Source organism: Delphinus delphis, chromosome 16, assembly GCF_949987515.2.
Source record: "Delphinus delphis chromosome 16, mDelDel1.2, whole genome shotgun sequence".
Taxonomy (NCBI): domain Eukaryota; kingdom Metazoa; phylum Chordata; class Mammalia; order Artiodactyla; family Delphinidae; genus Delphinus; species Delphinus delphis.
Window position 1 is genome coordinate 77,543,556 of NC_082698.1, and position 14,144 is coordinate 77,557,699.

Genomic DNA, 14,144 nt, shown 5'->3' on the forward strand with positions numbered 1-14,144 from the left:
TCTTAAACATAGCTAATCTTTGGATAAGCAAGAAAGTAAAACACCGGTATCCCAAATATTTTCCCCTAGGGATAACCATATAAGCATATTATATATATGAAGAATATTTTTTAAAGTATCAAACATTTACTATTATTTTTCTGCTCTTGAATCTTGAGTATTTTGGAATTTTCCCATTTTGTACATTTCTTCTGTCCCTGGGTCTTCCTAATTTCACACTACTCAAGTAATTTGCTTTGCTTTATCAAAGAAACCAACAAAACCCCTGATATTTCATTGCATTTGGCTAGAATCTCAGAAATAAACTTATTTGTTAAGTACGCTATGTCATCTACTGGAAAAACCTCAGCCATATTACATTGCTGGCAATAACTGAGCTGCAAAAAAAGTTTTCTCTCTCTTAACTGAATAAAGCTTGTCAAAGTTTCCAAGAAACAAACTATAACGAGCTTTTATTGCGTCCTGCTGGGACCAGCGATTACAGAACCCCGGCCTCACAGATCGCTCTCCCCGTACAGCGCGGAGGAGAAGGCGGCGTAATCCAGGGCGCCAGGCACGCTTCCTGGGCCCGAGTAGGCGGGCATCCTCTTGATGCAGTACTGGGCCTGGTCAGGAGGCAGTTCTCGGCGCAGCTCCTCCGCCAGGATGTACGGCTGGAAAAAAAATACACGTGTGTTTGCAAAATCAACTGCAGAAAACACAGGAACATAAATGGTTTAAATACACTGCTTGCATTTGTGTAATTTTAAAAAAGGACTAACTGAATCACTTTGCTGTACACCTGAAATTAATACAACATTGTTAATCAACTATACTCCAATATGAAATAAAAATTAAAGGAAATAAATTAAAAATAAAAAGGACTAAAGGCTGGGTGTCTAATGTGCACAGTACTGGACAACCAACAAAAGGCTGAGTTTTACTTGTAATTCATCATCTAGCCAGCAGGAAATTTAATATACTCCATGAAGGCAAAGGGAGCAGTACCATCAGTACTTCTTGAACTGAGCCATAATGCAAGTGAAAAATACTATGAGGTAAATTTCATACCAGAAAGATTAAGGGTAGGCTGGTTTACATCATATGCTGATGAAAACGCAGGATTATTTAATTTGAAATTATCAATGTGGTTGTTTTTTTTAAATAATGTGATGTGCGCTTTTAGAAAATGGAGTCACTTTCCTACACAGTTTATTAAAAGCTAGCAGCATGTTACCACTGGAGAAAAGCTCTTTCTAAAACAAAACAAAACTGACATTGAACAATGGAGTCTTTTTTTTTTTTCTTTTTCATGTCAAATGTCCAAGAGGAAATAGGGTAATTCTCATAAAACAGATCGGCTGGGCTTCCCTGGTGGCGCAGTGGTTGAGAGTCCGCCTGCCGATGCAGGGGATACAGGTTTGTGCCCCGGTCCGGGAGGATCCCACATGCCGTGGAGCGGCTGGGCCCGTGAGCCATGGCCGCTTCGCCTGTGCGTCCGGAGCCTGTGCTCCGCAACGGGAGCGGCCACAACAGTGAGAGGCCCGCGTACCCCCAAAAAAAAGAATCCGCCTGCCAACTAGCCCTGGTCCGGGAAGATCCCACATGCTGTGGAGCAACTAAGCCTGTGCACCACAACTACTGAGCCTGCGCTCTACAGCCCACGAGCCACAACTACTGAGCTCGTGTATGACAAATACTGAAGCCTGCCCGCCTAGAGCCCGTGGTCCACAACAAGAGAAGCCAAGAGTAGCCCCCGCTCACCGCAGCTAGAGAAAGCCCACACACAGCAACGAAGACCCAACACAGCCAAAAGTAAATAAATAAGTAAATTTATTTAAAAAAAAAAAAAAGATTGGCTGGTCAAGATATATAGCAAATATCATATTGTAATTTATAGTAGGGTTTTTTGGGGGGTTAAATAAGCCTTGGTTTATTATCTCCTACATCAGTTGGACTTCCTCCCCTCCACCCCATCCCCATGATAAAGGATTCATTTTAAAACAAACGTAATTATTTTAAACAGTTTATCTTGTCTGATAAGGGTTTTTTAAGGTAATAAACATGGCCATGTTGATGCGTTTCTTTTTTTTTTGGCTGTACTGCACAGCATGTGGGATCTTAGTTCCCTAACCAGGGATCAAACCCACGCCCCGTGCATTGGAAAGTGGAGTCTTAACCAGTAGACTGCAGGGCAAGTCCCATGCTGATGTGTTTTAGAATCCTAACTTCCTTTCCCTCTCAGCTAGAACACAGGGTAAAGGAATCATAGCCCAAATTGAGTTTATACATACTGAGATGTTTTTATATTGTTTTGGGAAAGAGATTTGAAAATTCTGTATTTGCAATTAAATTTCTACTTAATTTCTAGGCTTCAGATAATGAAAAAGTAGCCAATTTTTTAAATGAATGAATGGCTCTATTTAACTTTGCTCCAGGGGCGGGGCACAGTGTCAGGGTCATTGGTCCTTGAGAGAAGGTTCTCAGTTTTATAACATCTGAATTGCATTGTTCCTTCTTTCAGAGTCATATCTACCAACCCAGAATGTGAAGTAGGGTCGAACCAGAAAAACAGACAAAAAAACTGCAAAATACATACTCTCGGTTCCTTCTATAAAACTCCCCATAAGGACAAGCACAAATGCCAGGACAGAATGTCTGTGTTTAACCTGTTCTGGGGGCATCACTGTTATATTTACGTGATTTCTGAATTCAGTGCTGTTGTGATACAAAATGCAATACATCAAAATGGTTATTATTTGCAATGCTGTTTCCTTTTTGATTAGAATGAAGCAGTGGGCTGTCACAAAAGCAGAAGAAAACATGTCCATGCAGACCTTGTCGGAAGCCAGGATTCGGAAGGAGGCGATGACCTGCTCGGCGGTGTCGGTGTCGGCCGTCTCTCTGGTCATGAAGTCAATGAAGGATTGGAAGGTGACGGTGCCCTGCCCGTTGGGATCCACCAGGGTCATGATGCGGGCAAACTCAGCTTCACCCTGAGGCAAGGTTGCAAAGAAACATTTACTTCAACCGACAACTCTCAGCAGTGCCGTTCTCCTGCTTTTACCTGTTGGCATGCAAGTTCCTTTCTGCTTGAAAACTTACATAGTCCCTGCACTTCCCTTCCACTTTTGGAACAGATTCCCCTTATGGGTGACTTAAGTTTACTGCCGTCAAATGATTTTTAAACGTTGCTGTAGCATCAACCCAGAAGCTCCTGAATGTCAGAATTCCTTCCTCTCTCTAACCCATGTTGCCGTTGGGACTTAATATAGTTATGGAAGAGGAATTCAAAGAGGGTTAGGCCTTTTCTCAGACTACAGTTGAGAAGAATAATACTGCAAAAGAGAAGGCAGGTCAGAAAAGGGTTCTCATGATGCTTATTTGACAGTTCTGAGAGGAATCAAAGCAGCTCATGTTCAACATTACACATCAGCAGGTAATAGAGAAGTGAGGGTATAAGGGCACACTCACAGCCCACAGGGAAATGTAAGATTTCTTAGCTGATTTTTACTAAAAACTTTTTATCTTCTAAAATACTAGAGGAAAAATACTTTAAAATCAGCAAGAAAAGACACTGAAGTGTATACTCTCAATGGGTGAATTGTATGGTATGTGAATTATCTCTCACTTAAAGCTGTTTAAAAATCATCAGGAAAGTTTATGTTCTCTTCCTTCACTAGGAAAAAACCAGCTGACCGATGACTGAATGAAAATATATGTTCTGGCTCTGTGAAGTTATTTTTATATGGTACCAGGCAAACCTTCAAAAATGTTACCCTAGACAATGTAAGTCAACGAACCCCAAATGAGCTGCCATAGTTTAAGGCAGTTGTCTCCTATAATACAAATCTAAGCTCAATAGAATATCACACGGTAGTAAAATTTTCAACTTCTGTCTTACCAAGTCATAACCCATGGAGATCAGGCAGGCTCTGAAATCCTCATGATCCATCAGGCCATTCTTCCTCTGCCGACAAATACAAAGAACAAAGAAGTTGAGGGCTTCCCTGGTGGAGCAGTGGTTAAGAATCCGCCTGCCAATGCAGGGGACACAGGTTCGAGCCCTGGGCAGGGAAGATCCCACATGCCGCGGAGCAACTAAGCCCGTGCGCCACAACTACTGACCCTGCGCTCCAGAGCCCGCGAGCCACAACTACTGAAGCCCACATGCCCAGAGCCCATGCTCTGCAACAAGAGAAGCCACCGCAGTGAGAAGCTTGCGCACTGCAATGAAGAGTAGACCCCGCTCGCCAGAACTAGAGAAAGCCCGCACGCAGCAACAAAGACCCAAAGCAGCCAAATAAATAAATTATATAAATAAATAAATAAATAAAAAGAAGTTGAGAGTTAGAGGCAAAATAAAAAACTCTACTTGACCAGGGAACAAAATCCAACACAAGAAGGGACACTTTGAGATTTGCCAAATAATTTGTAAATGTCATCACTGACTTAGAGGAAGGACAGACCTGACACAGGGATGTTAGAAAATAATTTCTTAAAAAGGAAAAAGGAGGAAAGGAGGGTAAACAGCAGTCAAGAATGAAAGGAGACCACACATTCAAGAAAGCAGGAGGGACTACCCAGTGCCAGTGAAAATGACCTCGTCAGGAGCTGCCCACTGCCACCCACCGATGGCTGAACACACTCTAAGTGTTCTGAGAAATCCTCACGCTCTCGTGGCCCCAGGCAGTCCTCACTTGTAAAATTCCCCCAAAGATTAAAACATGGCTAGGACTCACACTGGAAAGTTACCCTGCAGCTACTCTCAGGCCCATGTCCCTCCAAGACACAAAAATCCTTAATTTAAACTATTAAACTTGGCAGGTTCTGCATTGTCTTCCTTTGAACTTTTGTTGCAGAAGACAGTCTCGTTATCCTAGATTCAAATAAATTTGGGTTTTTTTTCCTATGAGGTGGCTCAAACGATTGAGGGCTGTCTTCGCATAAGCCCGGGTGGATGTGTGTAGGGACGATGATCAATTATTTCCCTCCACAGGAGGAAAATGACTCAACCTGAAGGAAGTCAGGTCAGTGTTACAGCATGTTTTGTACAGTACAGTTGTGCTGAAGCCAAGCTAACTTTAATGTCCAACTCTGTGTATAATTCTTTATTTATGCCTCAGCTCCCTGATCAGAAGTCTACTTTCTGAACTCTTTGATAGGCCTGAATATGGCTGGTCTAGAGCAGAGGCATTTTAAGAACCATTTAACTGATATCTGTAAACCATAAACAGGGTCCCAAGCAAAGTAATGAAATATACTTACTTTGTTACGGATCTTTTAAGGAATGGAATGTGGCCTTAGGAGTCACTTTTAACTAGATGATAAGCAAACTGGGCATTTTCTTGTGAAGAACTGGTTTTACTCAATTGTATTCGAATCAAAATACTAGATAATATTTTAAGAGCTGCACTTAACTTTTTATATGATCACCATTTTGTTGGTGCATTTTCCTTCAACATTCCATGAATCAATTTTGTTAATTAAAAAAGAAACTTAAATTTTATGGCAAAAGAGTAGGCTAATTTTCATCAGGTGCTTCACCTAAATAGTTAATTAGGAAAAGTTCATTACAGCTTTGTATTTAAGTATTTAGAAAATGTCCTAAATCCCCAAACCACATTTTGGTAAGGGTACACTTTCACTTAGAACAAATCTAGTGTTGATCCCAACTACAAAGGCATTCGTTAAGTGCTCTGTATAAAACAGCCCACAAACCCAGACTTTGTGTCACCTTCAGCGACATCAGAGCTTAGCACACTTCATTTCGGAGCCTCTTTTCCTTTGGCCTTAATCGTCCTGTTTCCCCATAACCTTTAAGGACATTAAAACTTAAAATAATAGTATGAATATTATTTCAAATACATCTTTTGATGTCCCCAGTGGTGCCTTTCAAATAACTAGAGGGAGTGAGGTACCCTGTCGAAGTGGTTGAAGGAGGCTCTGAACTCATTCATCTGCTCCTGGGTGATGCCCTTCGCATCTCTCATCAGGATCTGGGTCTCCACTTCGTTGATGGTCCTGGCAATGGTCGTCAGCAGCAGCTCCCAGCCCACACGAATGTGCTACCGAGGGAAACATCAAACGATCAGCTCCAGGTCCTCCCAGCAGGTCAATCTTGCCTTCCTCATTTTCATTTTTTTTTTTTCACACCTTTATTAGAGTATAATTGCTTTACAATGGTGTGTTAGTTTCTGCTTTATAACAAAGTGAATCAGTTATACATATACATATGTTCCCATATCTCTTCCCTCTTGCGTCTCCCTCCCTCCCACCCTCCCTATCCCACCCCTCCAGGCGGTCACAAAGCACCGAGCTGAGTCAACCCAAAGGGAGATAAGTAGGGCTTCCCTATGCTTTTTTTTTTTTTTAATTCTACTTTTCCACTTTTTTCGAGATTCTATAGTGGGAAATACTCAGAAGTGAGACCAGGGTTCTAGCAGTGACAACTGGCACTGTGAAGATAAAATATACAATGTACAGTGTATTATCTGTCGTTAGCGTTTACCAAATAGCAGGACAGGCCCTGGATTATACCCACTGGCCAATTTGCAAGATCAAATTGGGTCAAACTGGCCAGAACGTAATAGTCCAATTTCGGTTCATTGTTGTGATAATGATGATGATAAAGTTGTTAATTATCATCACCGTCCTCAACAACTATGTAGCGCTTGATCTAGTTCACAAAGCTTTTTCACGTACAGTAACAGGAAAGGTTTAATGATCCCTTTCATACTTATAGAACAAAACAGGAACAGATGGAGACCAATGTGGGAGGAAAACACCCTGAGAAGGTGAAGTGGTCACAACCAGAAACCAGAGCACTGCAGGCCTGTGCAGTGGCTGTACCTCCATGGTGTAATTAGTGTGCTTGTTGTCGAAGACCAGGGCCTCCTGGATGAGCTGATGGTCACCTTCCAGCTTGTCGATGTTGTTCTTGTAGTTGATGATGTTGTGCTCGTACTGCTTCAGCTGATTCATCTGGTCCTCCAGGGCTCCCGTGATCTGGATGGAGCTCCGGGCAATCTCCTGGTGGAGGCATGAACAGGAGAAGAAAACAAGGTGAGCCGGCCTTTCAGGTTACTACGGGGGCCTTCCTGCTTCTGCTTCCAATGCCACGCCGGCATCAGGCGGCAGCTAGAGACACTTGCTTTTTCAGATAAAGTGGGAAACAGGATAGTACTGCAGCATGAAGCAAGCTCTATTTCTAGTCTGTCTAGAGAATGGGGAAAAAAACAAAACAAACCCACCAAGATCCATAAAAGCAAAGCAAGACGGGTAAGAAAGGAGCCATTTAGGCCTCTTCCAGTGAACACAGAAGCCTCCCCAGGCTGGAGCTGCCTCTTCTGCAGGAGGCCAGGGGATGGTCTGCACGAATGCAGCTGCCAGGGAGATTTCAGACCACTGGATGCTTCATCACCGGTCAAAAGAATTTCCTAGATTTTTAGATGTCCTCCTCTTAAGAAAAAAGTTAACATTTTATCACCAAAAGGGAGGCTGGGAGAAGAATAAATAGGCCAATAAATGTCTCTTGGCTGTTCTTGGTGATAAAATGAACCCAGCAATCAGTGTCATTCAAAGATTACTTTTCCCTGAATGTCCTGAAAATGCCAAGTATTTGTGACTCATTAGGGATGGACGGTTTAAAACTCTAGGTCCTGCAGAGGCTGAAAACTGAGGAAGAGCCCCGTCACCATTCTTAAGGACAGGATGAATGGATGGCAGCAAGAACAGCCTCAACTTTGGTGCACAGGTGCCCTCCCTGCCCCCCGCCCTGCACTGACGCTCATGGGCACCCAGGCTGCAAGAGCTCAGGGGCCATCAAGAGTAAGGCCCATGGAGACCTGGATGGTGCTCTCACGGCACTGAGTGGAGACAGGTCGTCGTGTCAGCTCAGGGACCGATTTGGAGGCTGTGACAGGCTCCCTCTGAAGGTCACTAACCCACCTCCATCTTGTTCTGGATCCAGGGCCCAATGGCATTGGCCTGTGCAGCGAACTGGCGCCGCAGACGCTCGTTGGCATGCTGGCGGGCCAGCTCCTCCTGCAGCGACTGGTCCCGGATGGGCACGAGCTGCTTCACCTGCCAGGATTCAAGGGCAACAGGGGTTAGAGGCCAGCTGTGGTCTAGGAGGAGGGACCAAGATCGGTGGTGGTGGCTGAAGGGCAGGGGTGGGAGCAGAGAGAGAGGGAGGGAGAGTAGTGGGGAGGGGAGGAGAGGTAGGGAGGGGAAGGGGAGTGGGGTCCCTACTTTAGGGACTAAAGGAAGAGCTCAGTCTAGCCTCGACTGCCACCCAGTGCCTCCACTGCCTGCTGAAAGACTGGCTAAGTCTGCAAGAGGGACACTGACTGTTCCTCTAGCCAGGGGCTCTTGGCCTGCAGTACTAACCCTACAGGGAGCTGGGTCCAGGGTGCAGAGAATTTGTGAACTTGAATGAAGGAAAAGTGGCATCCTTATTTTCACCACCCCTAATGGAAAATGAGCATTTCCTTTGATTATGAATGCAGGCACCAAATCCACTGTGACTTTACCACAATAGAAATCACAGACATTCTCATATATATCAGTTACTGCCTGCCTCTCAAAATATCATATACACTCATCACTACTCACAATTATTAGACCTGCTATTAGATCACGGTTTAAAATGTGGTAGTAAAGAAGTACATACATTACTATATCCCAACTTTAAATATATATATATATATATATATATATATATCTCCTTTCATTAAAATTTATTTTTTATCCAAGTACCATTGATTTACAGTGTTGTGTTAATTTCAGGTGTACAGCAAATTGATTCAGTTACACAAATATATATAAAATATATTTTACTAACTTTTTTTTTTTTTTTTTCTTTTGCAGTACACAGGCCTCTCACTGTTGTGGCCTCTCCCGTTGCGGAGCACAGGCTCCGGACGCACAGGCTCGGTGGCCATGGCTCACGGGCCCAGCCGTTCCACGGCATGTGGGATCTTCCCGGACCGGGGCGCAAACCCGTGTCCCCTGCATCGGCAGGCAGACTCTCAACCACTGCGCCACCAGGGAAGCCCTTTAATAACTATTTTTAATGTAATTTATTTTCTTTGTAACCTTAAGTATTTTTTATGAATTTACACATATTATTATCAGAAGGGATCCATGGGCTTCCCTGACTACCAAGTGATCCAAGACACAAAAAAAGTTGAGAACCCCTGCCAGTTTCAGGAGTTCAGTCCTATATGATGTTGGACCACAGGAAAGTATCCTACCCTGCCTACATCTTTTCCATTCCATTTGTACCCTGTGATTTACACTTTAATGCTATGTCTCAGTTCTTTTTGAATCCGCAGACAAAAGAGCTACTTCAAGAAGGCTTTTCTGTGTGTTGGCAAAACTGCTGCTAAAGACATTATTATTCAATGTACCTTTTACAAAACTCCCTCTGGCAAATTTTGCTTTATAACTTAGTGACAAGAGAAAAGTTTGTCTCACTTTAAGAAATGACACATTTCCCTGTTTTTTTTCAAGGAAACTACTTAGCTCAACACGTTTCCCTCTTCACTCCGGCTGTCAGAAGAACAGAGCTAATTTTAAGGTCAAACACAATAACTAATTATGGTCTCTCAGATGAACACTCTCTTTCCCATACCTGTTTTTTTTTTCTCTTTGCATCGTTTATAACTAAACGACTGCTGAATGTGTGTTTTTATAGCAAGCCACCTCAAATGCACGCGGTGGGTTTCTTAAAGACTAAGTAGTAGCATACTAAGATGATCGTGCCTCAATTTAAACAAGAAAATAAATCTTTCTTAAGAATGAGACAAAAAGGCTCAAATGATCCCATTGGACTATAATTAAGTCTGTACGGTTTCCCCAAATATAAGAGGCAGCAAATTAGCAGGAAGTCCTTTGGTTCCCCAGATACAGTTTTCTAAGTAATTTTCCTGCATTTAAAATTCACACACACTTGGGACATGTCTATCCCATATTCTAAAAATTCTTTAACGAAGTACTAGCGGCAAGCTGATACCATCAAATTTTCAGTTGGGGTTTTAAAAATAGTTTCCTTTATGGTATTAGCATCATAACCTGTACTGAGTTTGCCAACATTGATAAGGTTTTCCTTAAGGACAATCATTTCTACTTTCTTTCCTTACAAATCACAGAAGCTGCTGAATGGATTTAAGAGTATAACATATTTCATCTGTTAAAAACAAGCCCAAAATAGAGTCGAGTGCTAAATCCCACTCCACCAGACCAAGATTTAACTTAATTACAGTTTCCACTCTCCCAGAAACGGAATCTTAGTCAATCAGTCATCTGGGTAGACCCCTTCCCTCCCCTAAAGGAAAGTAACTCTGCAATAACCAATCTGCCTTTTTTTGGCCAGATAACTTCCCTGTTCCTACTCCCTTCTGCCTATAAAAGCCTTTCATTTTGTTCAGCTCCTTGGAGTCCCTTTCTGCCAGCTAGACTGGATGCTGCCCAATTCGAATCGATTTTTGCTCAAACACTTAAAATTGTTACTATGCCTCAGTTTCCCTTTTAACATGTCTATGAAGACAACCCTGATCGTGAGGCAATGTCACGCAGTCACTCTAACTCCCCCAGGGCTTCACCTCTTCCCTCCACCTCGGCTTCGAGAACGTTAGCCTCGCCCCCTCCCCCCTCAGTCGCCCACCTTGTCCCACTTGGACCGGATCTCGTCCACGGTGACAGTGCTATAGGGGTTGCTCGAGCTGATCCTGATGCTGTAGCTCTGGATCACCTTCTCCACCTCGTTCTGGATGGCCAGGATGGACTGCCGCTCGCCGTCAGCCTCGGGCAGTGTGGCCTTGAACTGCTCGTGGGCGGTGATCAAGCTCTAAGCCAGAGACAGAGAGGAGAAAACCCGACTTACTTCAGTGTGAATTTTACAGGCTTGCTGTTCCCTTCAGCATGCGTATAAATGACTTTATAACTGCGGGAATCTCCAGTGGAAGACAAATTCTGGATGTCTTTAGAAAAGCTACCTGGTGCACAAAAGTCAAGTTCCTCGAAAGGGGTAAAAAAGATCTCCTGATGACTCCGTGGTGGCTATTAATCCAAAGTCTTCAAAAAATAATTGTTTTCTTTTTAAAAAACTATGTTTGATTTCATCTTATATGATCCCCAGCTATTGTTTAGGTCTTACTCGCCACTGACATACAGAACTTAAATTAGGGCTTCCCTGGTGGGGCAGTGGTTAAGAATCTGCCTGCCAATGCAGGGGATATGGGTTTGAGCCCTGGTCCGGGAAGATCCCACATGCTGCGGAGCAACTAAGCCCGTGCGCCACAACTACTGAGCCTGTGCTCTAGAGCCCGTGAGCCACAACTACTGAGCCTGCGTGCCACAACTACTGAAGCCTGTACACCTAGAGGCTGTGCTCCGCAACAAGAGAAGCCACCGCAATGAGAAGCCCGTGCACCACAACAAAGAACAGCCCCCGCTTGCTGCAACTAGAGAAAGCCCGCGCACAGCAACGAAGACCCAACGCGGCCAAAAATAAAAATAAAAAAAAAATAAATGTGTGGCTGTGTCCCAGTAACACTTAAAAAAAAAGAATTTAAATTAGCTGCCCTTTCTAATGACCAAGTTTACCTATAGCCCAAGAAAAGAACCTTTTCACATTTGCTGCCTTTATACCGAAAGATCACCAGGAAGTACATCCCTTTCTCCAAAAGAAAAGGCCACAGAAACCAACTCCTTCCCCTCAGGCTTTATAAAACCTCCACTTAACAACCCTATACCCTTGGACCCTAAAGTATAAGACAGCAGCCCTTTATACTCAGCTGTAGGAAGGTGCCACGTGGACCACCTTCCAGGGCGAAGCTAACACTCAGTTCAGGTGCTACAACAGATCAGCTGCTAGCACACCTTTCACTAAACAGAGAAACTACTTCATGCATCAAGTATGGCTTCCAAGGCATACTTAGACATCTCACTTTTTCCAAAAATAAATGGTTTTAGGTTGCCAACCTCTGCTTAAGAGTCTATGCAAGAAACACCATCACAGCCTCTTTCAGAAGACAAAGGCAATGTTCAACAAATTTCTTGCCTCTTACACCCCGCTGCAAACCCTTCTAGAATGGTCCTTGGCAGGAGATATGGGTTCAAATCCCAACCTTCAGTATTTCCTTTACATCTGGATTCTTTTCGATGACCTATCTATTTTACAGAAAAAAGAGAATCTAAAAGTATTTTCTCTATATTCCATTATACGTCAAATTCAGTATACAATGGTCTCTAATATATTGGGTCCTGGCTATTGGAGAGGAACGCTCCTCCCTAACTCGATCACTTAGAGGTCTTATTTACAATCTGAAGCTCCAGCAAAAATCAAAAGCAGAACATTTCGGATGGTGGGAAGCAGAAGGTACTGATTGGTGGCTTCTTATGCTTTATGATCCGGCAAAACCCTATAGATCTTAACGAGGGGTAATATGCAAACATTTGCAAAGTAGTTAACTCAGCAGCCAGTAAACTCATAACTTGCTGTGACTAACCCCAAGAGCATATGTCTGTCTTGCTCGTATGATTCCACATTCCATTTTAAAGAACAGACCCTTTTAGATGTAGTCACCACTATCTGGCTGATGTTAATTTAGTTGCATTAAAGAGTGGTATACACATTTTTAAGCTAAAGGCCAAAGGGTAATATGGGTTTTCTAACCACATTTTTTTTTTAAGGTAAAAAATGAAACAAAACCAAAAAGAGAACTCTAAGTTTTTAAAATTACGATTCATTTCTGGTACAGTGAGAGCACAGAGCTGGCTTCAGTTACCTGGATTTCCTCAATGCTGTGGACAATAAACATGTCTTGCAGATCCTCCATGGCGCCTTCCATCCAGTTGTTGAAAGGAGCAGCTCTCTTGGCAAACTCCAGGTGAAGCTGATCGATGGTTTCCAGCAATTTCTCAGTTCTCTGGAGATCAAATAGAAACCAGTGTTATCATAGGTTAAATCATAAAAATTCTCTGAACATGTAAAGATGCACTCCAGAGCAGTAAACTATTATCTGACTTTTTTCTTTTTTTTTTTTTGACTTTTTTTTGACTTTTTTCTTTTTAATGTATTTATTTATTCATTTTTGGCTGTGTTGGGTCTTCGTTTCTGTGCGAGGGCTTTCTCTAGTTGTGGCAAGCGCGGGCCACTCTTCATCGCGGTACGCAGGCCTCTCATTATCGCGGCCTCTCTTTTTGCGGAGCACAGGCTCCAGACGCGCAGGCTCAGTAATTGTGGCTCACGGGCCCAGTTGCTCTGCGGCATGTGGGATCTTCCCAGACCAGGGCTCGAACCCGTGTCCCCTGCATTAGCAGGCAGATTCTCAACCACTGCGCCACCAGGGAAACCCTATCTGACGTTTTGATGGTCGCAATCCTCTCATCATTAGCTTGTGTATACAAAAGATGAACTGATGTTCAAATGATGAGGCTGAGCCCTGCAGGTCTCCGAAGTGCCTTGTGCATCAGAGATGGATTTAACAACATCCAGAGTCACGCTGTTCTGAAAGTACTTAAAATACTCCTCCACATGCTACTCTTTTGAAAACTGAGAATCCACATAGGGTATAGAGGCACTTGATTTCAGCTAAAGCAGTACTTTGTAAGTTATAGGACCTGATTCCCCAACCGTGCTGGTGCACAGGAAATTCACGGTATCTTCCTCATTTTATAATCAACAGTGTGCCTTTCCCAAAAGTCGCCTAGAGAAGACGGAAGGAACTACAGTTCCATATTCTTAAATCCTCATTCAGGATTTCACACAGAGACCCTCTTTGCCTTTCTGAGCACATGAAAGCACAGGGCTTTAAGCCACCAAGAATGGCACTACGCGCTTCCTATGGCAGACAGGGCGGGGAGCTGGCACGGAAGCGTCTGGTATCTTCAAGTCTTCCATAATTAGATTCATTTTTCCTCCTGTTCTAAAATATTTGAGCTGTCTCCATTATATGCCTGGTCCTTCCTTTCTCTCAGCCTTTTTCTTTAGGTGGATATGTTAACCGCTGGCTGGCATCCAGGAAGCTTGGTATCACATGTGTTAAAAGTTTCATCAGAGTCAGGGTGAAAAGACTCAGAAAACTGCTAACTGCTTCTTTCTGTCACGTCATCTGAGTCTTCCGTGGTGAGAGACGATGAGGTTCAGCTAAAAACCA

At 43.3% G+C, this 14,144-nt stretch overlaps 1 protein-coding gene across 1 annotated transcript in view; it reads right to left on the minus strand.

Annotated features, from left to right (window-relative positions):
- Window positions 1–424: 424 nt before the first annotated feature.
- The window catches only part of ACTN2 (actinin alpha 2), a 77,225-nt gene continuing 63,505 nt past the window's right edge, over window positions 425–14,144 (minus strand). Inside the window, exons 14-21 of the mRNA XM_060035008.1 lie at window positions 12,774–12,914; window positions 10,649–10,831; window positions 7,930–8,064; window positions 6,832–7,011; window positions 5,901–6,047; window positions 3,884–3,949; window positions 2,817–2,975; window positions 425–653 (exon numbers count right to left, since the gene is read on the minus strand). Of these exons, the coding sequence (XP_059890991.1) occupies window positions 495–653; window positions 2,817–2,975; window positions 3,884–3,949; window positions 5,901–6,047; window positions 6,832–7,011; window positions 7,930–8,064; window positions 10,649–10,831; window positions 12,774–12,914 (1,170 nt within the window). The 3' untranslated portion in view covers window positions 425–494. The remainder of the gene's footprint in view (window positions 654–2,816; window positions 2,976–3,883; window positions 3,950–5,900; window positions 6,048–6,831; window positions 7,012–7,929; window positions 8,065–10,648; window positions 10,832–12,773; window positions 12,915–14,144) is intronic.